Source organism: Lepisosteus platostomus, chromosome 7, assembly GCF_059453375.1.
Source record: "Lepisosteus platostomus isolate fLepPlt1 chromosome 7, fLepPlt1.hap1, whole genome shotgun sequence".
Classification (NCBI taxonomy): Eukaryota; Metazoa; Chordata; class Actinopteri; order Semionotiformes; family Lepisosteidae; genus Lepisosteus; species Lepisosteus platostomus.
Window position 1 is genome coordinate 22,026,794 of NC_142617.1, and position 27,039 is coordinate 22,053,832.

At 36.9% G+C, this 27,039-nt stretch overlaps 1 protein-coding gene across 5 annotated transcripts in view; it reads right to left on the reverse strand.

Annotated features, from left to right (window-relative positions):
• The window catches only part of robo1 (roundabout, axon guidance receptor, homolog 1 (Drosophila)), a 507,989-nt gene that overhangs the window by 234,925 nt on the left and 246,025 nt on the right, over positions 1-27,039 (reverse strand). The window contains exon 1 of one of the 5 annotated variants that reach the window (XM_088639704.1): positions 12,291-13,297. The exons of the other annotated variants lie outside the window; for them this stretch is intronic. Within the exon in view, the coding sequence (XP_088495830.1) occupies positions 12,291-12,351 (61 nt within the window). The 5' untranslated portion in view covers positions 12,352-13,297. Of the gene's footprint in view, positions 1-12,290; positions 13,298-27,039 lie in introns of those variants that run through there. 5 annotated transcript variants of the gene reach the window in all.

Sequence of the window (27,039 nt, forward strand, 5' to 3'; positions counted from 1 at the left end):
CAAAAACAAAAGTAATATAATACCTGTGAAAGAATGAATCAACGCCACTGAGCACTGTGAGATTATTAGGGTGATTCCTTGGGAAATAATGTCAGGTGTAAACATGTTTTTGTTGTTCCTTGCTTTGAAGCAGTTACAGAAAACTGGGGAATTAAGTCTTGAGATTGATGTCCTCTACCTATGCGTATCACATCTGAGGCATCTAAGGCATTTGCATCTGAGTGAAATGCAGACTTTTAGTGCTTAACTTTCGATCTGAACATTTTATGACAGTTCTGTGGTTAATCAGGATTAAAAGTAAATTTTATAATCCCTCTGGGTGTCTGAGAGAGAGATTCCTTTCCCAGGCAGGTAAAGAGGTTTGGGTTGTCCCTCTTTTTTTCTGAAATTTAGATACATCTAAGAATTTGAAAGAGGCTAGTTTAATCATAAACAATGAATCAGACTAGGGTCCTGGTTGGTTATTTCTGCTGCAGTCCCCATCTCGCTTTTGATTTTTTTGCTATCGAGAACAGTCCCGGAATGCAGACTTAAATAGACCATGTTCCCCACAGTAAAATGACAATAAATTCTTACATCTCACTTTATATAAAATACATATTCTATATTTGAAGCATGCATTAAAAAACATAATGTACTGCAATTATTATTATTATTATTATTAGTTAAGTGTAGCTAAAGAGAAAATATTCCAAGTTTTTATTTTCTGTAAAGATCAGTAAGGCAAAAATATCAAATCTGTTTCTAAATGACATTTTTAAAGAAGTCTAGATGTATATTAAGTTGCTGGGATTCGATGTTTGGCATACATAGAAACTGCTGTGCTCCTAGAACACAGGTCAGTGGGCACCCTACGGCCCCGAAGCATCCATGAGGTTTGCATAAAAAAAGCAGACTACTTTTCTCTCACTGCACCTTTGGACATGTAAGGTATAAAGGAGTTCTCTCTCCCCCTGTGTTAACATTTCTATAGAGCATTTAAAGTGTGAGTACAAGCTATTATCCACTATGAGTTTTCTTAGAAAACATTCTGAGTTTTAATCCCATGACCTGATATTTAATGCCATGCTGTACATAAGGGAAAAGAAAAATCTGTTTTTTTTCAGCCACCGTTAAACAGTTATACTCCTGGACACTGCAATCACTGAATAATGCTGAATAATTCCTATCCCTAGAAAAGATAAATAATATCCAGATGTCATATAACGGGTGCTTGCGTAACAAACACCTCACTGAATGAAATATCCTATGGATAGCATAACTGAAGGCAACTTGAACTTAATTAAGATGCTGAAACACTGCTGTGACTGGAAACGTAGCGACTAAAGCGAGTGCCTGATGCCTTGTCCCTCATGGACATGACCTTCTTTCAGAGTCATGATCCTTTGAAGACATGGTACTGTGTCTGACACTTAAGGGTAAGGCTCAGCTACTTCTTATTCTGAGAGAATTAATGCCTTCTTGGTAACCTCAAGATGTCAGCAAAGGATCAAATACTAGACAGCATAAAGCAGTTAACAAGTTTTTAAATAATTTTTAATTTAGAAATGACCACACATTTGGCTGCTTGGCCTCTTGCTTATTTTGGTCATGACAGAAGACTGCATTCCACAGAGATTTCAAGGGGATTTTGCAGTAATATTGAACATATTATGGCATTCAAAGTCACCTGTTAAACTGACTGATCCACAAATTAAAACTGGGCTCAATTTATCTGAAATTAAAACATATTGAGTGCTACTTGGCTTCCTGAGATGTTAGTTCAGGGGAATCAGTTCAGTACAACAGTTTTATATTTTTAAACATCACACAGCAGGTTACTGCAGGCCTGACTTTCATTTAAGAAAACTAATATGGTAAGAAAACCTTTATCTTTTTTAGGAAATTGATTTTTTTATTTGGACTTTTTTCCTTCACAAGAGGTATATGATTTGTTTAGATTAAAAAAATATTTAGATGGATAAGCTACCTTGAAGACTCACATTCCTTAAAAAATCTCTGCTCAATCTGGATCCCATAAACACCAAAGAGATATCACTAGTTGAGCAGACAGGTATTCTGATGCTCTGCCCTGCTTAGGTATGTGGGCATTTAAACAAGACTAAGTGGTTAGTCATGACCTCTTCATTTTCAGCCTGACCTCCTGAGAATAAAGTTTGTATATCTGTCCCCTGAACTACTTTATATGATCATATGATTGTCACTAATCTATTTCCTTATCGCTGGTCTCTGTTCATGTCACCCCTGTTCTTGAAATTCAAGAAAATAAAATCCCTGAAAATGACATCTTTCACTTTCCTCACTGATACTCTGTTTATAGAGGTAGAAAGTTTATCTATGGTTTCTATACATGACTTTCTTCAAAGAGGTGGGTCACTCAGCCATGCAGATATTGTTTTCTACTAGAACATCTAATTTAAATTTACATTTTAATTAAGTTGCATCATCACAGCCTTACTTGGCTTTTTTATGACCATCTCAAATGAAAACGGAAAAAAAGTTTTTAGAAGTAAACAAATGCAGAATGATCCATGGCCTCAGACACTCTAGCCACTGTGAACATTGGTTGTACCAAAGTGCCGTCTGGGAGACACATGATGCTAATATAGCACTATTGCTATCTTAAATTCCTCAGGGCCCTGTTTGCAAACAGATGGATAATCTTCAATGAGACAGGGTCAGAGAGTTTGACAAGACAGTTGGTGGGCCTTCTGCTACTAGCACATGGTACCAGGATGGTGCTGGTCAGTTTTACTCAGCAAGGCTGCTACTTGCACAGTCATAGCTCAAGATGTTCTTTGAGGTGCTTCTGCAAAAATTTAATTATTCTGTAATGCAGGAATATAGGATATACAAAACAGAAAATGCTGAGAAGAAGACTTGGAGAAGAGACGGTGAAAAAGACTTAGGTGTTTAGTTTGACCCATCATTTACATCTTCTAGACATGTCAAATACTGTAAGTTCTAATAAAGACCTGCAGTGGAGCTGATCCCAGATTTTCCAGTGTCCTGCAGAAAAGGCAGCCTGCAATGAAGAGTGAATCCACAAGCAGTTTTAGTCCCATCCCAATAAGCACAAATGGCAATGAGGCTAAAAAATACAAAACTCGGATACAGTGGCAAAGGACTTATGTACTGCAGAAGGTTATCTTGTGTGCTGTACTGCAACGAGTGAAGTACAGAACACCATCAGAACATACAGATGCTGTATAACAGAGAGAATACTATATAGAATGACCCAAATAATGTTTTGTGAAGTTCAAAATTAATAAACATTATGCAAATATAAAATGAAAGAATTCAAGTTTAACAATAGAAAATTCTTTCTGCTTTCAGGTAACTAGGAATTACCACAAGAAATAATGAAACTAATATGAAACTTTCAAAACCTGGTTATTAAAAAATAGACAGCTATAAACTATATCATTCCTTGTCATAGGGCCTTCATTTTTGTGCTAGTTCTGAGCCTATACATTTTGCCCATTGTGCTCATTACATATTCATTTTAATGATGCATTTGAAATCTTTTTACAGGACAACATCTACAAACACAATAAAAAAATGTTTCGCTTATGTCTGTGGGTCATTAAAGGGCTACAGTACCTGCTGTAACTTGTCAAGACAGCTGCAGAAGACAATTTATTACACCTAGTTAAGAGTCAATTTGTCAAAGCCCCAAATGCCAAAATCTATCACACCTGTGGTCTTTTAAATTATGACAAATGAAAAGCTTGATCACAGCACTGGGACTGACCAGACTCTGATCATCTCAAAACCTTGTTTACAACTAAAACTAATCCTGAGAAATTTAATTTTAAAGACTCTATGGCATTTGACTCCAAATAGTTTATTTAACGTTATTCTTAGAGTGCCCAGAAAATGAGTATGGTACAGGATAAGAATAATGCCATTGAGGATTTGCTGGCTGTCCTGCTGTGAGACTAATTAGTCTATTATACTGTGTTAATAAGAAACAAACAGGAAACTGACTACTGTAGAACACTGGCAGCCAATCTACTCATTGTGTTGTGTTCTGAGTCTCAGAATCCTAGGTAGCCCTCCAGAGGCATGAGACATGCAACATATATGCCCTTTCATGCAACATATATGCCCTTCATAAACAGCACAGTGCACTGCATCACTTGAAAGACTTTGCACAGTGTTGCCATTATCATTAAATTACATAACAGGCTACCACACAGTTGGTACACATTAGTAAAATCCCCTCGTTTTAAAATTGCATCATTTTAACTAGTATTTATCTTGGTCATGAAAATGCCCTAATTCATTTAAAGTTTAATGTGCTTTCCTTTCTGCGTACAGAATATATTGTCCATCTCCATCATTATTGTTGAAAGATAATATATTAATTCCACATATGATATATCCCATTTAAATGGAAAACTCAGTACTTGATTTATACTTCGTTTGCAATTCAACCTAACTGTTCACCCCTTTACTTCCAAAAACAGTAAAATCTGCAGTTGAAAATAAAATCCCAAAACAGACACAGGACTAAATGCTTAAGAGGAGGCTGAAGGGCATGTGTCCTGTCTCGGGCTGTGTAGTGACCCTTGAAAAATGCATCAAAGAGCTCAAACCTGTACTTTAGCTGATTGCTTTTGGCAGAGTTTGTTCCAGAGTTTTGGTTTATTTCTGAGCTTCACTAAAGCCACACCACACAGATGCTGAACACATTCAAACTATTAAGGAGCATAAATTCCAAAGGGCTGTCTATTTCTCCTTGTTAAAAATGTGAAAAAGTTTATGCATTAGAGAAAAGAGACCCCCAGATCTTTGGAGAACAGACGCTCTGGGCAAGATAAAATGTTATTTCCCTCACAATAAACATGTATGATTAGCACACAGGCTTGGGCTTTATTAAGCAGCCAGTAAGTCAAACCAATTGGCTCCTTTTATGCACCAGTGAATATTTCAGTTGATGAAATGTACTCCTTTTTTTAAGAAGGCAAGAATTCAATTTCAAACTATTTAGAACTGAAAATAAATTTTGTCTTTGAATTGATATCTGTTTTTATGTTGTTTTTACCACCATTGTAGAGACATTAAATGCCACATTCATTCTTTTTCATCAGTGGGATGTTTAGTTGATTAGAAGCCATGTTGTAAATTTAAAGGGAAATTGGGAACAACCTGAGTGGTCATGCTGCCCAGTACCATCTAGGGTTCCACACATTTTTAAACCAAGTCAGAGATTGCCCTAGGATTGCACTGATGACCTCAAAGCCTTAAGGCACCTTTTGACTACTATTCTATTTCCTTGGCAATTCCCTGTACTATTTAAATGGAGTTATTTAATAGTTCAGTCAAAAGTATAGGAAAAAAAATACTTTGTAATAAACGTTCTGAAGTCAAATGAGCTTTCAAGGTGTAAAGGATCTTTTTACTACAATGGCAACTGTCTTTATTTCAAAAGGACTCTGATATTGTAATACTCTGAGACAGTAATATATAACCAAGAACTGTATTGCCAATTTTCCCTTACTGATCTGTGATTACAATCCACTTGTTTCAATTATTAATTGCTGTTAACACGCTCACTGCATTTAACACACATTAACCAACAAGTTAATTGTTTACTGCCTTTTCTTCTTACCTTAACATAAAAATTGACCAAGTTCACATAATATTTCTAAATTTCATGTATAAGTCAGTGTAGGCCCAAGAAAAAATAGCATATGTAGTCAACTGCTAAACACCTGTTCTTGTCATCTAAACAAGTACTGTATCTGGAGCACAGCCACCTTTTCTTCCTCTTCATCTCTATTTTACAAGGGCACAACACTCTTGGTACTCAGTAGGAAAGCATGGGATTTAATTTCAAGTCCAGATCATATATTTGAAAAAAAGTTCTTATACTTAGGGACTCGGTTCTTAGCACCATATAGTTTTAAAAAATGTATTTTTCTCCTTGGTCTTGCTTGTATGCAAGATTCTTTCTCAAGGACGCTTTAACAGGAAACCACAATGTTTAACTGAACACAGTCAACTGGAAAACTCCTAGAAGGTAAACCTCTCAATTTCTTTGGTGAGAGAAAAAGCAAGGGATCTACTTAGCCAAGACTGTGCAGATATATCTCATACCTTAAAAAGTCTAGCCCTAACTCCCGGTCTGACACTCCTGTAATCTTTTTCTTCCAACAGTAACAAGTACAATAATCAGGTTAAAAAGCCAACAATGATACTTAGCCAGCATCTTCTTCTCTGCAATGGTTTCTGCAAATCTCATGCTGGAATGCCTGTGAGTGGCAGAACATGTTAAGGTACAGAAGTTTAAGCAGTTATTTCCCGCAAACAAACTTTGCAGCACTAATGAGCAAGGAGTGCTTCTACTGTAATAATGTGTCTGTTTCCTCACAGATATCAAGTATCCAGCTCTCATAAACAAGACTCAGCTCTGCCATGCCTGCTCATTTTCCAGTTCTGTTAACTACACTTTATCACATTCTGTTGAATTGTGAACTAATTTAACAGTTTCTTTCCCACTCCCTCTCTTCACTTTGTGTCATACTGACACTGGGTTTAGTGAAAAACACCCTTGTTCTATGATTAAAGAGAGAAGAATAAGGGGAGCATACAACCCTATTATGCTAACGCCTGAGGCATGCCCAGTGAAATACATAGGTTGGTATGCATTTAGACTTCCTGTAGTTTAATCAATTGCCTAGAGAATGTGAACATTATTCTGATAACTGTTAAAAACCCAGGAAAACTCATTGGTTCCTGCATGGTTCCCACAGAAATAGTTTTCTTACCTTACAAAGGATACAAGTCTTTTCAGGCAATGAGCATTACTAGATGCATACATACCAGGAATGCCTACAAAATTGATCGACATAAAATTTCAATAGGCAGGCTATCTAATTACCTTATTCATAACTGCTTCAATCAACATGATTTCAGACAAAGCAAAGTGAAGAAAAGCACCAGTGGTTGCATGCTACACCAAGTGTCACAGAATACCAAGAAAAAATAAAAAAGAAGAGTTTGATTTCAAAGATTCCCTGTCAAAAGTTCCCCAAGTCAAAGACAAAAATTATATGATTTAAATTAAAATCAAATGTTTTTTAAAACACTCTTGAAAGTCGGGTATGTGGCAGCTTTTAGCACCCACATCAGTTATCAAGTATGCATAATCTTATTAAATAACACACACAGAATACTATTATTAATATTATTAAATATAATTATTTATCTTACAAAAGCACTGTATCATCAATGCAGTAGTGCAGTGCACTGTCATACTGTGCACAGAAGAAGTGGCTACAGGCTGTACCACTGAAAAAGAATGAGCAAGTCTTATACAGAAATCTATGACAGAAATCATGAATGGATAGTTTAATCATCTCAATCTGTGTCCATTTGCCCACTATTAATATAGAGCGTTCATCTATAGCCACATCTACAGTGTGGTGAACAAGTGAAACCCCTTAGGATTTTATGATTTAACATATTAAGAGATTCGACTTTCACCTAGTCCTAACCAAGTCCTCATAATGGATAAAATTAAACTCATTTGACAAATATTTTATTTTAAAAAATCAGCCAGCATTCAAAGACCAGTACCTTTGTGTGAACAATTAAAGCACCAGAACATGCAAATGATCGTCAGGAAGTTATTCCACCATTATATAAAATCAGAAACCATTTCCAAAGAACATTAAGTCCATTATTCTGCCGTAAGAAAGATAATCTACAAATGGAATAAATTCAAGACCACTGCCAATCCTACTTGGTCGTTCTTCCATCTTTTCTTCAAAATCTGACCTGCAAAAAGAACACTGTTGCATGGTTTAAGTTTGCAAAAAAGCACTTGGATAAAAAACAAGACTTCAAGAACAATGTGCCCTGGACAGACGAGTCAAAAGAGGAGTTGTTTGGCCATAATTCAAAACACACGTTTGGTGAAAACAAAACACCATCTCTGACCAGAAAAACCTCATACCAACCATCAAGCACGGTGGTGGTATAGGGGGGTGATTGTTTGGCCTTTCTTTGCTATCATTGAATCTACCATGAATTTCATACTATTTCATACATTTCGAGAGAGAAAAATGAGACCATCTGTCTGACAGCTGAAGCTGAACCAAACAAAAATCATACAACTGGACAATGATCCAAAACAAACAAGCAAATCTACCACAGAATGGTTCAAAAAGAAAATGTCAGGATTTTGGAATGACCAAGTCAAAATCCAAACCTAAACCCAATAGAAATGCTGTTGGGATATAAAGAGAGCTGTTCATACAGGAAGGCCATCAAACATCACAGATTTCAAGCAATTCTGTAAAGAAGAATGGGCCCAGGTGATGTGAGAGACTGATTAACTTTTACAGGAAACATTAAATTCAAGTTACTGCTGCCGAACGGGGGTGTCATACATTACTGAATAAGGGATGCACATACATACTTTTTCCACACAAAGATACTGATTTCTGTCTGATTTTGTTAAAATTAATGATGACAAAGTAGAAATTCTGTGTGTTATTTGTCAACTGAGGTTACGTTTATCTGCTACTAGGACTTGATAAGGTCTAGGTGTCTAAATCAGTAAATCATAAAATCTTAAATGTTGCTGATGTGTGGTGAGCGTTCTGGCGCACTATGGCTGCCATCGCATCATCCAGGTGGATGCTACACATTGGTGGTGGTGGAGGGGAGTCCCCATTACCTGTAAAGCGCTTTGAGTGGAATGGCCAGAAAAAGCGCTATATAAGTGTAAGTAATTATTATTATTATTAAAATCTTTTGGACTAAGGTGGTGGACTTTTTCACCACACTGTATACTGTATATACATGTATATATTCGCTTGTTGTACAATCTAGTCTAAGAAATTGAGCAATGGAGTCCAAAAAATGTATGCTAATTGAAAGACACTAAAACTGATGACATATTAAATGTCACAAAGGCCTAGTCTAAAGGGCTAGTTTCCACTAAACCGAAGGGTCCTCCCTCCACCACAGACTAAATTATCTCACGTCTCCCGGCAGAGATATATATCTAGAGACCATACTGGTGGAATGACAGGAAGAAGAAACAGTGCTCTACAGCTGCAGGCTACCCATGAAATTCTACCCTTCAAACAGCTCATTCATGTAGCAGCCAGGTGTCTCCCAGTAACGTCACTTAATTGCTCATTTGGGCTCACTGCACTTTTGCCAATCAATAACATTCCTGTTCTAAACATTCTCTCCTCACAAATACATTCACCTTTAACATGATACGAGTGGAGACCACAGGCTCTTTATGGGGTCAAAACATACTTCAGTTTCATAGTTTACTGCCTGGATTTACAGCCTTGTTTTCCATGCAGTTACAGGATATGCAAGTTCTCTTCTGCAAAGATTTTCTTTAACAGTTTATTTAACATTGGAAGTTAACAGTACAAATAATGTTAAATATCTGCCCTGTGGGGTGAATTTATTTGCACAGTGGGAGACCAAGGTGTCTTGGTGGATACTGTGGTTGTTATTTGAATGCTGGTACATTTAATTTCAATAGCATTTTATTAATATTACTGAAAAGTATTTAAACAATTTAAAATAAAAAGTCACTGGCTAAAATAAAATACATGGAAAAAATCCTAAACAAAAGACTATACCCCCACTATGTGTATAATGGCTGACATTTTGTCTGTTTACTGTTTACAGAATTAGGAGCTAAAGGGAAAAAAGAGAAGTAAATGTGAAAAAGTTCCAAGTGCAATCCTGAATGAAAAAAATCAATCAACTGCAGACACCTGAAAGCAATCTATTTATACCAGTCTGGCTGTAATCTAAAGACATGATAAGAAATCAAAGCCCCAAACCCCAACTCAAACACCAGGTAATGACCAGTAATCCTTGTATCTCTTTAGTAATCTCCTCTTCCAGAATACATTATCCTACTGACACCTCCCAAGCACCAGAATGAACATGCACACACAGGGGCTACCCCAGAATGCCTCAGAATCTCACTGAAGTTTTGTGCCCCTCATGTGCACCCTGTGTTTGTTCTCTCTTTAAGGGTCCTGATAACACATGGTCCACCATTGGCCCACCAGTGCTGTTAGCTGTTCTGATAGTAAAGCTGATATACATCTCTTCACCTGAGCAAACTCAAATGTGACATTCTTCTTTGCTCAATTAGCCCACAGATTTGTCCTATTACAAAGAGGAAAGACTCATCCTAGCTGTCTTTTTAAAAGTACTCATCTGACCTAAGCCCTAAGGCTAGCCTTGCATTCCTGATAGGAAATCTCAAGAAAGGGCATACTAACATGAATGTGTGTTTTTTGGACTTAAGAAAAAAAAAACTCTTCTACTATCATGCCCACCTAAACAGTATAAGCTAGATGACAGCACTATATGATCTGACAGGAATGGCCTTTTACTGGATAGACCATATTCTAAAACACATATTAAGCCATAGGCTCTGGTGCACACCGTCCCTGAAGTCGGAGTACTGCTATATAAAAGTAAAACTATATAAATCAGGTGAACACATCGTTTCAAATAAATTTCAACTGAACTGTACCATGTGATAAAAAAAGCCCTTAGCACTGCTGAAAGAGGTGCAGCATTCGATTTTTTTTTAGGGGATATGACGAAACATTCTCTCAGAAGACTTGGTCGCTTTGCAAATAGATTACTTACATTTATTTTTGATCGTAACATTTCGACACGAAATGTTAAACGAAAGCTTATGTAAATATAGTTACCTGTAAATAAAAAAAACATAAAACCCTGTTTCTTAATTCAAGACATGAATGAATTCAGAGACAGGGTACCTCCATACATCTGACACTTCCATGGCAACAAGTAAATTCCCCGCAGAACGACATTACGCGACATTAAAAATCGCACTTCTGTATCTATGCAACAGAACACAAGCTACCATACTGAAATTCACAGAAGAAGCTTTCCAAAACATCATGATGCTGTAGACCTGTGTACGCGTTTGGCGAAAAATAAATACATTTTTGTTAAAAACGATTTAAAATGACAGATTTACCAGATTTACAATATGTACTGTAAAAGCATTTCTACCGGTATGAAGCAGTCAAACTATTTTAGATTATACTGCTGTTTTCCACATATTTTGTGGTCTAAAGTATTAGACGATTTTATATCGCTATCGAGCTTTCGCTTACTTTATATGCTTAACGCTACATAAAATAACAAATGCACGGATTTGTATCCAATTTCTACTGTATTACTCGCACTCTAAAGCGGCGTTGCAGAACAAATGCAATATCAATAGCAAAGTAGAGCAAATAAGTAGACACAAATAACTTACATTAGTTAACTGCTCCGTTTTCTGTCGTTTTGATCACCCCCATCATCACATTACCGACTAAGTTTAAAACAACTTAGTTTTAAACTCGATTCGCCATATGGTATTTTAATTCCATCAAAATTATTATATACGTTAATTATAAGTACGCAAATTAAAGTTATTTCGAAATAACTAAAGCACCATAATCATTTGTTAAAACAACGAGGTAATTAGAAACAAAATCCAATCGTGTTGTTTGTGAAGACGTTTTTTAAACTTCATACCTCCTACTCTACACATTTCTACATGAAAAACACAGATGCTACAAATCAACCAAAATTCCGAAATATAATGACCTTGCAAAAATTAGGTCATTGCTTTTAAGTAGCGCTGGCCCTTCACCCATAACAACATAAGAATTTTCCTTTATCCTGCAGGAGAAAAAACAGTCGTTTTGTTCCCACTTTGTCTCAACAGTTTAATTACACTTAACAGCTAACATACTGTAATATAAAGAGCTGTTCATTTAAACCCATAATCCTAATTACAACCGCATCGCGCTTTTGTCCTACGATAAAGTCGATTTCGAGTCAACCTTTAATCTGGAGGTTTTACAAAATATCGCTAATTATCCGGGAAGACAAAAGTAACGATTTTTGCCATTAAATTACTACAGATTGCTATCTACATCCATATACAGTAAATCAAACAACCCTCTTCGCTCTTTAGAAATACATGGGCGTTTGTTACATTTCAAACACAAACTTGGAAAGTGGCAGTCAAACGACTGAATTTTAAAACATTGTGCTACTTCGGACTTGTGCTATTGGTGATAATTTCATGATACAAAACATCTCCACTGTAAGAAACCGGCAAAGAAAAAACTGTGCTCGTGTAAATTCTGTAACTATTGAGCGAAAGTGTTCCCTACACCTGAAGAGCTAGTCGCGCGGCACTCAAAAATGCTGTCAATGAGTTGGAAACTTTTTAACGAGAAAATAGGCATCGTTACCTGGGCATATATGTAGAAATCCCAGTAGTAGGTAAATTCCCACAAAACCTGAAGACATCATTCCAATGGGTTCATAGACGGGAAAATTGCTGTGTAATCCACAATTAACAGTGCAAATAAAGTGATGTCTGACAATTCATAATCCCGTTTTAGGATTTCCAAACAGATGGAACATGTGCTCCTTTTCCAACAGTATTCTTTAAAGAAATATTAAATAAATCAAGTCGGACTTGTGGTTTTCACAATTTCCAACGCGGGTGATTGTAACTGAATGGAAAAAGTGTTCCTTTTTCTTTGAACAAGTGAGTTTAAATTCACTGCAGCTCCCCTGCAGTTGTAGCCTATTCAAAGGCTAGTGTCTTGACATCTATTTGTAAGATGCTGCGACAAAAAGTGTTTTTACTATGCAAGTAATGCTTAAAATACTAAAAATAAACTCACAGTAAACCAAAAGTCAGTAGTTTGTCTCGGAAGTTTAAGATATTCTGAATTTGAATTCAGCCTTCAATGAAAGACCAAAAGTTTTCTTCCCTTCACAGCGGTTCGCACTCTTTGACCATCGTCCCAACTTTTTCATGCTCTCATTTCAAAACACTTATGTTATGCGCTTCTAAGTTCCAGCAGAAAAAAGAAAAAGTCCTTATAATGACCCTATTCCCAAAGTGCAGCACAAATCTCCACTGTTAACTTTTTTTAAAACGCTAATATCCTTTCCGATCATGAACATCTATACGCCTAATCACATCATTTCATTATGACTTTTCTCCTTGTGACCACGATAAGTTTTCGGGGTTTTAGTTCAGGAGTAGCAGACTTTTTTCCACGCATCAGCTTTGTACATTCATAGTTTCATAAATATTCCAGTTGTTCAATAAATGTTCCAAAACAACTCCAGTTTCTCCAGTATTTCCTCCCAAATCCTTCTTTTTTGAATTCCCTGTACGTAACCCAGACCCCCTCCACACGAGAAAGGAGAATGAAAACAACGACTGTTCATTGAGCTGGGCTGAATGGGCTGCAGAATGGTATGTGCCACTCACCCCTCCGTCAACACACAATGGGTTTTTCCAACCGTAGAGAGAAAGAGGTAGGAGTCGGAGAAATTAAAACTTTTATGTATTGTATACTCCATGTTTTTAAATAATTATTTTTTACAAATGTAATAAACTAACGAATAAGCAAACGAACGAATACAAATTAAATAAACCCCTAAGTCTTTTAAAATGCCTTTGACCAACTCTCTACGCAGCCGCTGTACTATACTGTACCTGAAACATTGTTGCAAATTATTTAAAAGTACTTGATTCCAGCAGTATTGGGTCTCTGTAACCGTAAAGCTGATGGCGTTACCGGCAATTACAACTGAATGACTTTTTATTTACTTTTCATCTGTTGCTTATTCGGAAGGACTCCAGGGACTTTATCGGTGTATTATGGCCCATTGCGTTCCCCTTTTTAACACATAACCATTGCCCCAACACAAGTACATCATCAATAAGAATAAAATAAATAAAATCCTGATAAAAATAGAAATTTGCTAACTTTATATTTTGAACACTGGATTGTTTGGGATCGTTTTGTTCACCGATGCTATACACATATACATTGGAGGCCGCACAAATACAATTTCAAGCATCTCCCAGGATTTCACGAGTATGTACAGTATGTGCTATAGTGGTTTCTACCCTCTCTCTGTAAGAAATCCGTCCTGCATCCCGACGCTTTAGAGCGGTGTTGAAGACCTGGCGGTCAGGGTTGTTCACCCTCCTAATCCCACACACAGCGCCACGCGGGGAGATACCATCTTAATCAGTCAATTAAAACTCACTTAGGAGCGATTAGCCGGGAATTGAAGGGGGTTTGTGATCAAAGATTTTAATCTGCTTTGCTAACTACTTTTTATGAAATCTTTTCCGCTTGTTTTACAAAGTAATATTGTCTGTCTAAATTCGCTGTGACGTTTTCCCCGTCAACGTGGAACCGCTGCCTGTGAAAGATGTGTCCGAAAATGTACGCGGATATTTTTATTCTTTTAGTATTATAATAATGCAAATGTATTAATGGTAATGTATAGTCAAGACCATCTTTACTTAAAATGCGAATATGTCCGGAACATTAAAATATTGTTTTCATCATAAAAACGAATCAGTATTTCATGGATGCAGTTTGGCATTTTGGTTATTTGTATCCCTTATATGAGCAGACATGCGAGGAAAACGGGATAATTTATTGAAAGAGGACGTGTCTGCGACACACGTTTAACCTCATTTACGTAGTCTTTTACAGATGTGGACTATTAAAATAACTGGAACTTTTTTCCAGTACATGAACTTCCGGAATATTTGGAAGTGCGTTTATTACAGCTGTCGCCAAGGAAATGGTGTGTTTATATATTCGTTAACAGTGTGACAAAATAGGACGAGTGCGTTAAGGCTCTCTTATAAATTTAATTTACTAACTAACGTAAATAACTCTGTAGTTAGTAAACACCAAAAGCAAGTTCTAAAATACTATGAAATGGCAATGCAATTTTACGTCTACTTGCAAAACACAAAGTATCGAAGAAGTTGTAGATGAAAATCCTGCTTTCTCTGCGAGGAAATTAGACGTGAAATATAAATTCATCGTCTACTGATCCAGCAATTCGCACTCACCTCACTTAATTTTAACAGGAGAAAATATCTGTCTTAATAGTTATCTAGCGTAAGAAGATGGAAATAAATATTTTTTAGAAGTACATTTGACCTTGCCAAAAGACTGCTTATGTAATAAATCCATTTTGATCAGGGAGTGACTAATAAAATATAACTGGCGTTGAGGCAGTGCTTGTTTTTTCCCGCTATGGAAATGCTTCTACAATATGACAGTAACTTTGAAGAGATTCACAGAACTCTAGTTGTTCGGGTATCAATATCGTAACATAGTACTACACTCGGGAAGAAGAGGCTGATTGTTAAGTAAAACGGATTGCTAAATCTGTCTGTTGATAGACATCCGGGCTCAACCGGTGTTGTTTAAATTACAAAAATAGCGCAAGCGTGCCCTCTAGTGGTCATAAATGTTTTGCTACTTGCCGGTGCCCCAAATTGATCCGTTTCTTAATCTCCAATGAAGTTCTTTGTATCATTATTAAGTGGTGGAATGTATTCTTACACTTCAATATATACTTAAAAAACCGAATATGAAATCAGACTAAAAGAAAAGTCTGATTCTATTGTCCCATCTTGGAAAAACACATTTGTTAGTTTTATTTAAATTAACAACATTCTACGTAGTCCTCCTGACAGAGGCGTCAGAGCCAATTACGCTTCAGTTATAACTCTGTGAACTCAAACCTGACTTATCAGTTTAGATTTAGAATAATCTATTATTTCAGCTTATACTGTACAATACAGTATGTGGTACATATGATTTTTCCTCACCCAAGCAAATATGAGCTATTCCTATGAGAGGTTGTTACATGGAGAATACATGGTGTATTTATAAAAATAAGACCTGTCGGTATATTTTTTGCATTTGTCAAAACCACAATCAAGAAACATTTACTGAAATACTCATATTAAACCCCTCAAAAAATGTGTTTTTAATTTATTGTAAGCATCCATGGATATTCAATAACATCTTGGTCCAGTACAGGGTCACATTGATCCAGACACTGGGCACAATGAATGGGATGCTAGTCTATTGCGGGTCACAAACACAGGATAAATTAGTGATAGCAATGTGATGAGATGGACAGTGGAAGGAAAGGAGAGCACCCAGAGAAAATCCATTTGCATGGTGAGAACATGCAAACTCCACACAGAAAACACTGCTGTCCAGAAATTGAGCTTATGACCCAAGAGCTGTGAGACTGCAGATCAGACCACCATTCCAGCTTATCATAAACAGTTTGTTTTTGCAAATATGTATCTCCTGTGTCTCTTCTCCTCTAACACCATACTGATTTACTCTTAACAAAGGTGAATAACATTTATTGTCTTTTTGAATTGGAAATCTGTTGTGTAAAGTTTGAACAGAAACATTTATTCAGACTTTGGCCAATATTTAAATGTGATTCATGTGCTTAGACACTTGAATGCAGAACTAAAATGACAGTAACCACTTTTAATGAGACATTGTCCATCCATCCAAATATTTTCTAACAACTTTATCTAATACACTGTCGCAAGGGAGCCGGAGCGTAGCCAAGCAGTGGGTGCAAGGCAACATACACCCTGAACAGGACACCAGTCCATCGCAGGGCAGACACAGGCAAAAACACACACACACACACAGCCAAGTTTTCCAGAAGCCAATAAATTTACCAGTATGTCTTTGGACTGTTGGACGAAAACAGAGCACCCAAAGGAAACCCATAAGAACATACAAGTTCTACCCAGATAGCACCAGAAAATTGAACCCAGGGCCCCAGTGATGTAAAGCAGCCATTCTAACCATTGCACTATTTAGCTGCACATAAGACATTGGATTCCTCCCTTTTCTCTGTTACCCTTAAGCATTTATTCACTTCTATGTTGGTATCACTTGCAGTTTTGTTTGCTCATTTATTATAAAAAACTAAGAATTAATTGCACCAAAATGCATTCACTATATTTTATAAACACTAACAGAAAAAAAGAAAGCTGAAGTAGCAAATGCCTTACCATGAATGCATGGCAGAACGGTTTCCTTGAAAGATACAATAATATGTACTGAAAACACATTAGTAAGGCAAGGCCAGAACTCAAAAGAGCATACTCAAAGTTTCAAATGAGAGGAGTATTAATTAGATTAGGTGATTAATGTCTTGATTACTTAGCAAATTTATGATCTTGGGACTTTCTCCAGCCATTTCCTGAATGATATTAGGAAACTCCCATACATGTATTAATAACACATTTTTACTAACATAATAATTAAGTCATCAGATACAGTTTTACACTTATACAGCATTCACTGTACTCTAGTTTATGAGAACAATGAATGCGGCTTTTGACAATTCTATTTTTTATATGGAAACTACTGCAAGAGATGTAACCTTTCACCTAGGAGACAAAGCCTAAGCTCTGTACTCCTATGATATACTTGTTCCCTAAAGCAGATTCACCGACACTTGGTCAATAAAAACTCTTTCCTCAATATAGTCTGTGTGTAAGAGGAAAAAAATATTTCCCATTGCTTTATCTCTAAGTCTATACTTCTCATGTGATCATTACTTTAACAGTTTTCATAGAATTTAGAATTATTTACAAGCACTCCAAGACAAAACTAGGGTTGATTTCTTCACATGAATCACAGCATCTGACTCCATGATTTCTGTGAGAAAGCTAATAAAAGCCTCTTCCCAGCAAATGCAGGCAAACAAAGTAGTGTCAAACAAACATGATAGATTAATCTTGGCACTCAGAGTCCATTGAGTATATGTGTTCCATTAAAATCTGGACTTTTAGACTGAATGCACTTTAGATCGCACATATAAGAATTTGGTATTTCCACTAGACCTCTGTCCACTACACACACAGCATTGTGATAATGATGATAATAATAATAATAATAATAATAATAATAATAATAATAATAATAATAATAATAATAATAATAATAAAAATAATAATAATAATAATAATAATGATGATGATGATTCCTTACACTTATTTAGTGTTGTTCTGGACACTCCAATCAAAGCTCTTTACAGGTAATGGGGACTCCCCTCCACCACCAATTTGCAGCACTCACCTGGATGGTGCAATGTGCTAGTACACGCACCGCACATTAGCTATCAGTGAGGAGGAGAATGATGAGTGATGAAGCCAATTGATACTGTAGATAGGAATAAGTAGGAAGCAATTATTGGTACAGGGCAATGTGAAATTGGTCTAGGATACTAGAGTAACACCTCTACACTTTTTGAGAAACACCCTGGGATTTGTAATGACCACAGAGAGTCAGGATGTGCCTTTTTATAGTACTGTATAGCGTCCCCATCACTAGGACACTGGAGCATTTCTATCTCAGAAAATCTGTTATTTGGTCTTTAAAAAGACATATATGCCTTGGAGTCAATATGTACATATTCTAGACAGGAAAATCTCCCTGAAAAGTTAAAAGGATTTGAAACCCGGATTTCAAGGTTTAAACAATATTACAGCCCTGGTGCAGCCACTGGTATGTTTGTAGCACTTTGTCTTCTTCCACAGGATTTTGTAACATCAGTCTGAGTAAAAAATGTTGTATAACCTAGTGATGTATATTTTATACTGTTCTATTACAGTGCGTTTAAGATATATTCGGGGTCATCTCAGGGGGGGTGGCCGCCCAGGGCCCCGCGCTTTAGGGGGCCCTGTGCCAGCCCCCAATCCTCAATCACCCTTTACAAGCACATAAAAATATAAACACGTACATATTTAATCATTTTAATAAAGCAACACACAAAACTCTTTATTTTAACTCAAGATCAAATCTAAAGTTAGTGGGAGAGCAGATGCTTTATTCAGAACTGGAGGCATGTCCTGCACTAACTACACAGCTAAAAGTTGCCAGCTAAAAGTTATTGCGGGATAACTAAACTAGCTTGGAAAAAAGTTTGCCGGTGGAAAAATGGCGAGCACAAGCAGAGATAGGAACAAATTTTGAAAATACTACAGTGGGTGCAAGGAAAGAAAAAGGAAGCAGAAGAGGGAGGATGCAAATGTGGCACTTAAAGGGTCTTTGGAAAGATTCGTTGTAAAAACCAGGAGCGAAGAAGAAATGGACGCGGGTGGTGATCCCAACGACAACAAGGATGCTAACATTGAGACACCTGAAGGTACCGATAGTATTAGCAACAATGGCGATTAGTAGTTCTGTTCGGTTATGTATGTGTGTTTGCACAGGCCAGTTAGGCAGCTATTTCATCACCTCAACGCTGCTCCCTGCTGCCACCACTACACACAAGAACCCCCTCACCCTGGACCCCGTGACACCAATCCCACCCTGGGCCCCGCCCACCCCTCGAGACAGTATATATTCATACTGCAGTTCAAACAGAAATAAAAAATATAAAGCAGAATTTGTTACAGAGCAAATTCATGTCATGAATAACTGAATTCTAGAAAACAAGGTCGAATTTCTTCATAACTCGAAGTATTCCTCTAAATAACATTCTACAAATACAAGTCAATTTAAAGTTCGACACTTTGAAATGCAACGGAAGCCTCCAGGACAAAAGGGCTCTGAAAGTTTCCTGTTTCCCTGGTGTATAAAAGGAGGTAATGCATGGAAAACTTTTTATTAATAAAGCTACTGCTATAGTGGCCACCCTGCCAGGAAGAGGATGTGTAAGTGTATCTTGCTACCATGGGTTGTGAATTAAGTGGTTTGGAAGGTCAGAGATCTCCAATACACAGGGGCATCTTGGAAGAAGCCCCTTGTGAGGGTAAAAATTGAGCTTTATGTACAGGTATTAGGTCGTTAGCATATCTGACATAAAACAGATGAAGTTCATACTGTGGAAACACTCATGGTCACTGTGAAACATTGTGTGTGTGTGTGTGTGGGGGGTCTATTATGTTTCAGGTTTTTTTTGCAACTATGGGTCCTGGACCCCCTTGTCAAGGGAAAATCATGAACTCCAACATGTACCAGAACATATTGACCAGAGACCTGGTTCACTTTGCCAAGAAGCTCAAGCTTGACCAAAAAAAGGCATTATTAGCATCTTAACATTTTAAAAAGGGTACACTGGTTTATTATATGGATATATTTTATATTTTTGTCTGAATAAACAGTAAGTTAATTTATTAATAGTATTTAATTAACTTCATTTAAGATAGAAAATGCCCACATAAGTTTTAAATCAGTAGTTGATTATTGTGTTTTAAACTGAACATTTTTCTCCAAGTCAATGCATAACTACCAATCTATCATATACTGTAGCCCTCAGTTCCATAAATACTTATTACTGAATAACCCCCTGAAAGAAAAGAAAACACACAAGTTTGTTTTTCTAAGTACAGTCAGTAACTTCAGCACTCTTGACAAGGCTTTTGAAAAAATACAGGCCCAACAAGAAAGTGTTGCAATAACTAGCAGCTTGATATGTGAAAGTGTTTCTGCCCAACCCTATGTATTTCATAAGACCCACAAGGTAAGCTCACGACAATAAAATAAATGGAATGTTTTGTGTATTGAGAAGAGGCCTTATGTTGACAAAAGTGTCTTTTTTGTTCATGTATCCATTTTTTTCTTCTCTATAATCCAAAAGTAAGACTTTAGCTAGGAAACTGGAAAATGCTGAGATGAGATATAGGTTCTCTTCATAGTCATTGACCAAACTTGAAGGGAAGTCCAGTAGTAGCTACTTCTCTGAGGTGTAATTCCTTGTTTATTTGTTTCATGGACAGTTCAGATGACTTATCAGGGTATAGAGAACTATATACTCTTCTTCATGTTCTTGTCAGGCAATCTGCCTTAAAGGCTGAAACCAATCTTCATGAATCGACCTACATTGCACAATTAAAGTAACTACTGTAAATGTATTATTGGGGAAAGGACTTCAATACCCTAATATCTTTAAATCTGATCCATGCTTCATAAAGCACCTGAAAAAAAATCAATAAAGCAAACGGAGAAACTGACAGGTCTAGTAACACAATTTCGCAAATGGATGTGTTTAAACCAGGCACCACTACCTTATTAAAGCATGAACTGAATGCTTTCTCACCTGTACTTCATCACAAAAAAGGCTTATTCCATTTACACAAAGAAAGTTTAGTTTAACTAAAATCAATTACATGTATTACATTTAATATTAATTTAAAAACAAAGTGAAGGATACAAGGATAAGGGTCGTGAGAGAGCTGGAGCCTCTAGGCAAGCAACAGGTGCAAGGAGGGATACATCTTGGAAAGGACAGGAACATCACAAGGAACACACAGACACAAACACACACTCGAACCAGGGCAAGTTTCCCAAAAGCCAATTAACATATAACTATGCTTGGAGAATGGTAAAGGGCTAACCACTGCACCAGCATGCACCCAGATCAATAATAATAATATAGAACTTTCATAATAATAATGTATTAAGACCTTGTCATCCCAAATTTCATTCCAAATCACTTTGCATATAGGAAGGAATCTATTCATCCACCACTGAAGTGCAGCTCCCATAATGCACTGGTAGCTCCACTATACATTCATCAGGACACCTTCACTCTTAGAAACACTGTAATGGGATCTTTAATAACCAAATACGCAGGATACCAGTTTAATATCTCATCCCATGGATGACACCTCTTACATCATAGCATACTCAGTCACTGTACTAGGGAATTGATGTTAACATTGCATTAAACAGGGTAGACTGTCACCAGCCAGTCTTCCAATGCCCTTTTCAGAAGCAAAGAACAATGCTACAAAGTATTGTTTTGCTATAAACTGTATAACAATTTAAGTCTGCACCTTCTCAAGGCTGACAGGTAACAAGCTACAGTATGTGTCATGGATGTTGGAAAGGACGAACCGTGGAATGGCAGGAGAGCGAAAATAGACCCTATGCGTAGCTGCAAGACGGGGGTTAGCCTGGGCTCAGCTGTTCAGGAAATGCCGTATAGAAACCTATGCCCTCAGGCCATGGACAGGAGTGACCTGGTGCTAGGCGGGTCTCAGGACATCTGAACCTCATAGCTGAGCGAGGAGCAGAGCAGAAGCAGGAAGTAAATAGGCTATGCAACAAGACACACCAATAAAACATGAATAATCACAGGGAACTAGGAACAGGACAGAAGCAGAGTGCCCTCTAGGTGTACTGGGCGTGACAGTATGTTTTATAATCTAGTGAGGAGAAAAAGATTAAAAATGTAAAATATATGTTGCATAGTCATACACTTGTTTATAACTTGATTGTTCCAGAAAAAATCCTTGTCAATAATTGTTTAGGAGTATCAATGGCTCTGGTACAGAGACGAGATTGCACATTAGTTTCCTTAGTCTGACTACATGCTGTCACTGCAGAAAATGGAAAACCTCAAAACTATATAGTTCATTTGAGTTATAGGAACATTTATGCATCTCTGTTAATTTTTCCATACTGTAGATACCCACAACCCAAAAGGCTTTGACATTTATCACTTAATTAAAAATGTATATTTTCAGCATTAAAAAAGCTAGTGGGTCATTTGCATTATTCTTAAATCAAATAATTTCAACCGTGTCATTCAAAAAACATAATTGTATCTGGAAGAATGATCTGTTTCTTTAATTATGAAAGACAGGGCCTCATTCAGACACTCTTCAGAGTTTTCAGGTTCTTGCCAAACTGTCCTCAAAGCTCTCCAAATTGCATTCCTTTTTACTTCTACCACAAAGCCTTTAATTGCATTTTATATTCTGCTATTCATCTAGAAATAAGAATTGTTCTTGATCAAATCACCATGTAAACAAACAACTCAAACAACCTATAATATGAAACATATGGTATGATGGTCTTTCAAATAGCAGCTGGGCCTGGACAGCCTTTTTAAAGCTTTAATTTATAGCCGAGTTCTCCGGAATCCTGTATGCGCAACATATTTGTTTCAAACCATCAGCTCCTTGATGTGTAAGCACAACTTCTGGTTTTTAAGATCCCATCAATACATAATAAAAGTGTACTAGTGTGTTGTCTTCCCATTGCAAACCTCATGTGGAGCACTTGGCTTAGGCCAGCCTGTCAGCCAGAGTAACCTGAGAAACACTTGCTGATTTCCAAAAATGTTCAGCAGTTGACTCTAAAGCACACTGTAACTTTATAGGTCTAAATTCTGGATAAAAGGAAATACAAATGCTCACAGTGAGTAAGTATATAATTTTGGGTCGTTTTAGTGTAAACTGTCAAATAATATAATAATAACATCAAATTAAATATGATTTTAGCATACAATCCTGACAGGTATCTGAAGTGCTGTAGAAGAATTGTTATCAAATAAAGAGCTATTACCCACAGTTTTTTTTTTATTAACCTGGTCAAAAGCAATGAATAAACACTAAACCAAACAGAGGCATAACAGTAGTACACTGAATTCCAATTCACTACTTCCATAGTAGGAGAAATGCTTCCCTGTATTTCTCCTAATGGGGCTTGGACTATGCCATTATCGGTACTGTTAATATGGAGACATACCCACCTTTTAAAAGATGTTTGATAACATAATTTACTATACTTTTTGTTCTAATGATTCTTGTATATTTTGAATGGATTTGGATTTGTATGAAAACCATTTTGCCAGGCATCCATGTTCAGAATGCCTTTGGAGCTGCTCAGTAATGAAAGCTTGAGTGTTAGGCAATTAATATTTTGTCATTAGAATGGTAACACTCTGAATGCTTAAGGACCAGAACCCAGAAGTTACACTGGAAAGTGTTTCCTATTAAGCACCTTTTATCAGATTAGTTGGGACAAAACATAATAACCAGTTTGTAGCCAATCTCAATTTAATTACACATTGGTTTGCTTAATGGAGTACATAAAATTCAGAAACATGCAGTTTCATGTAATATATTAGTAATATCTTAATACTCATATACATAATATACAGTATTAGTAATAAATATATTAGTAAAATTATAGTAATATAATTTTGTAATGTAATTATTAGTTATATGTGATTACAAGTCTCAGTGAGGTGATTCATTTTCACTGTCTTGTACAACATTGGATGTCATCATTTAGGATGCTCTACTCAAGAAAACTGTCTACACAGATACTTTTTTAGTAAATAAGATCAATTAATGGTAAAGCTATACATTAAGTATGTGGATTTAAGCAATGTATATTTTAATACAAGTTTGAAACTGCTCTGCTGTTGCACTGGGGATCCTGAGCGAACAACGCCAATACTTGATACATAATATAAGACACCTCTAGTATGGCAATGATAGTGGACCTCCACTACGGTGCACTATTTTATTAATTGTTGCTTTCACCATCATTAAAGCACAGCAAGTCAGTCACAAAATACATCACCCTTTAGATGCTGATTTCTGTATCTTGCCAGATTTGTCTGGTATTCCTTTAGCTTTGATACCACTAATGTATTTTTCACAATCAGTTAAGCACCCTTTATACAAATATTTTGGTCAACATAATAAGCATTCCTCCTTTGGAAAAGTTCAATAACTTCTTTGTTACCAAAGATATCTGTACACTGTATACTCTATATGCACGCTCTTGCTATATTACAGATGGTAGTCTGAGGCTGTTTCACAACAGTCACTGAAAGGTGGAGGAGGCTTGAAAACTATATAAAAAGTCCAGAAATTTCAACCAGTTAATATCCTATTTGTTAATGAGTTTCGGCATGCATCAGAGTACCACTTATTTCAAATGCCACCATTTGAATGACATTCTCTAGCTCTATTACTACAGCTCTTCCCCAGAACTCTCTTTTCTCTTCTCCATTTACAGTACATCAAAGGGTGGAAGGGAATGGCCAGGAATGAAAAGCAATGCCAAGTTGAAGACAGTGCTACTCCTAATTTGAGATGTTGCAAAATAAAAAGTTGTCATTCTTAATTTAACACACAGTGATTTTATGTAATGCATACCCTGTTTGTCCTGTTTACTTATTAGTAAAAGCCATTTTAAACATAGTGTGTTGGTAAATGTTTTCTTAATATGATTAAGATGGTTAATGAGGGTTAACCAGAGGATGACCAAAACAAGACATGTACTGTATAAATAGAGATAGGTTTCTGTTGATGCTCAGTGTTTACAGCATATTGTAGAGGGTGGTAAGATGAAACAGATCTTTTTGAATACAATTCCCCATAAAGCTGAGGTACATGACCTTCCATCCTCATTTATCTGACCAAATGAAGGAAGACAATTGATTGGTTGACATTTAAACCAGGAAGCTGAGGCTTTCAAGGGGCTGGTGACCATCAGTAACTGGGAAACCAGCAGAAACTCCGTTTTGTGCTGTACCAGATGAGAAGGGGACAGAAGGACATGATTGACCGCTGAGCCTAGGATCACAAAGAGTGAGTTTTTAGAAGAGTTTTGGAAAGAGATTTGAGTAAAGTATCACAGAGAAACTTAGTTTTGGGAGCCTGTAAGCATCTTAGTTTTCTGGCTATTATTAGAAGGGAACATTGGAAGAAGTCTAATAAGCAGCTCAAAAGAGGAACTTACTGTAGGTTAAGTTCAAGATTGCACTATAAATAAAAAGCCTTGTTTTACTATATGTACGTGCACTATGTTCAGTGAACTCAAACACATCACTTGGAATGTGTCAGATGACCTTGACATCTGCTCTCCTATTGCACTCTGCAAGCCAAGATACAGATAAATGCATTGAGCCTCCTGTTTGCAAGTACGCAATAAAGTTTAGCTTAATAAAGTCATATTCAAATATTAAATTGAAAGAAAAAGACAGCTACAGTATATAATATACTATAGACTAAAATGTACTATTTTTTACAAACCCAAAGTGAAAATACATACATAAGAGAGTAAGATGAGACAAAGCCATGACACCTCTAGAAAAGATGTAACAGTGTTCATGACATTTTGCCATTTTTTTCCATGCTGCAAAACAGTTATTGAATTACAAAAAAAATATTCACAACCCCTTCCCACCTCCAGCCAACTTGTTTAACTTTGACAAAACCCTGCCAGATTTGAAATCAATTATCTGTTTTACTGTAATTTGTACTGAGTGACACACACTTTGAAAAAATGTGCTGCTGTCAACAATGGTCTGAAACACAAAAACATGACCCACTGCTTGTGTGTAGTACAAGAACCTAAGGTTCTCTTAGTTACCCAGTATATTGATACATTTGTTTTCTGTTTTATTGGGGGCTTTTGTTTTCAGAGGCCATTCTGATATTTCTGTGACAGTACACTGGTAATCTTGCAAGACACAGATCCCCAAAATGCTTCCATCCTGATGCATGGGGATAGTAAGAGAAGCTGCCAGGGAGAAGGTGATGGAAAGATGAATGCACAATGTGTGGCTTTGTGCAACTCCAGGGCTTCTGTTTCAGGGGCAGGCCACTTAATCTTACTTTCTTGTTGTCCCTGTTGACTGTAGCGGTTTCAGCATGCTCTCTTTTTGTGAGCCTGTGAACTTGTTTTGGTACTGTGAACTGTGAATGTTTTGGTAACAAGTTTCTCTGCGGCTTCAATACCCAGTGAAGGAGGGCAACACTCAGCTACCAAGTACAAAGGAAACCACTAACTATTTACAGTCTTAAGTGGTGTACAAAGAACTAGCAGCTGTATTACCCTGCAACTGATGGCTAGCAACAAACTGAAGCTAAGGAGCTGTGTGTCTGGTCTGAACCTGGATGAGAAACCTCCTGGGAAATCTAAGGTTGCTCTAGAACAGGTGTTAGGGATACCAGTAGTAAGCGTTCACCCTGCGTTCTATGTGGGTCCTAGGTAATACCCAAGTGTAGTGATGGGAACACTATACTGCAAAAAGGCGCTGTCCTTCAGATGAGATGAAAACTGAGGTCCTGACTCTCCAAGGTCATTAAAAATACCAGGTCATTTCTCCAGAAGACTAGGGGTGTACTCCCAATGTCCTAGCCAAATTTCCCCCTGATCCTTGCCAATCATGGCCTTCCAATAATCACCATCTATGAGTTGGCTTCATCACTCTGCTGATGATAGCTGATGTGTGGTGAGAATACTGTGGACAGTTTGGCTGCCATCGCATCATCCAGGTGGTTGCTACACATTGACGGTGGTGGAGAGCAGTCCCCATTACCAGTAAAGCACTTTAAGTAGAGTGTCCAGAAAA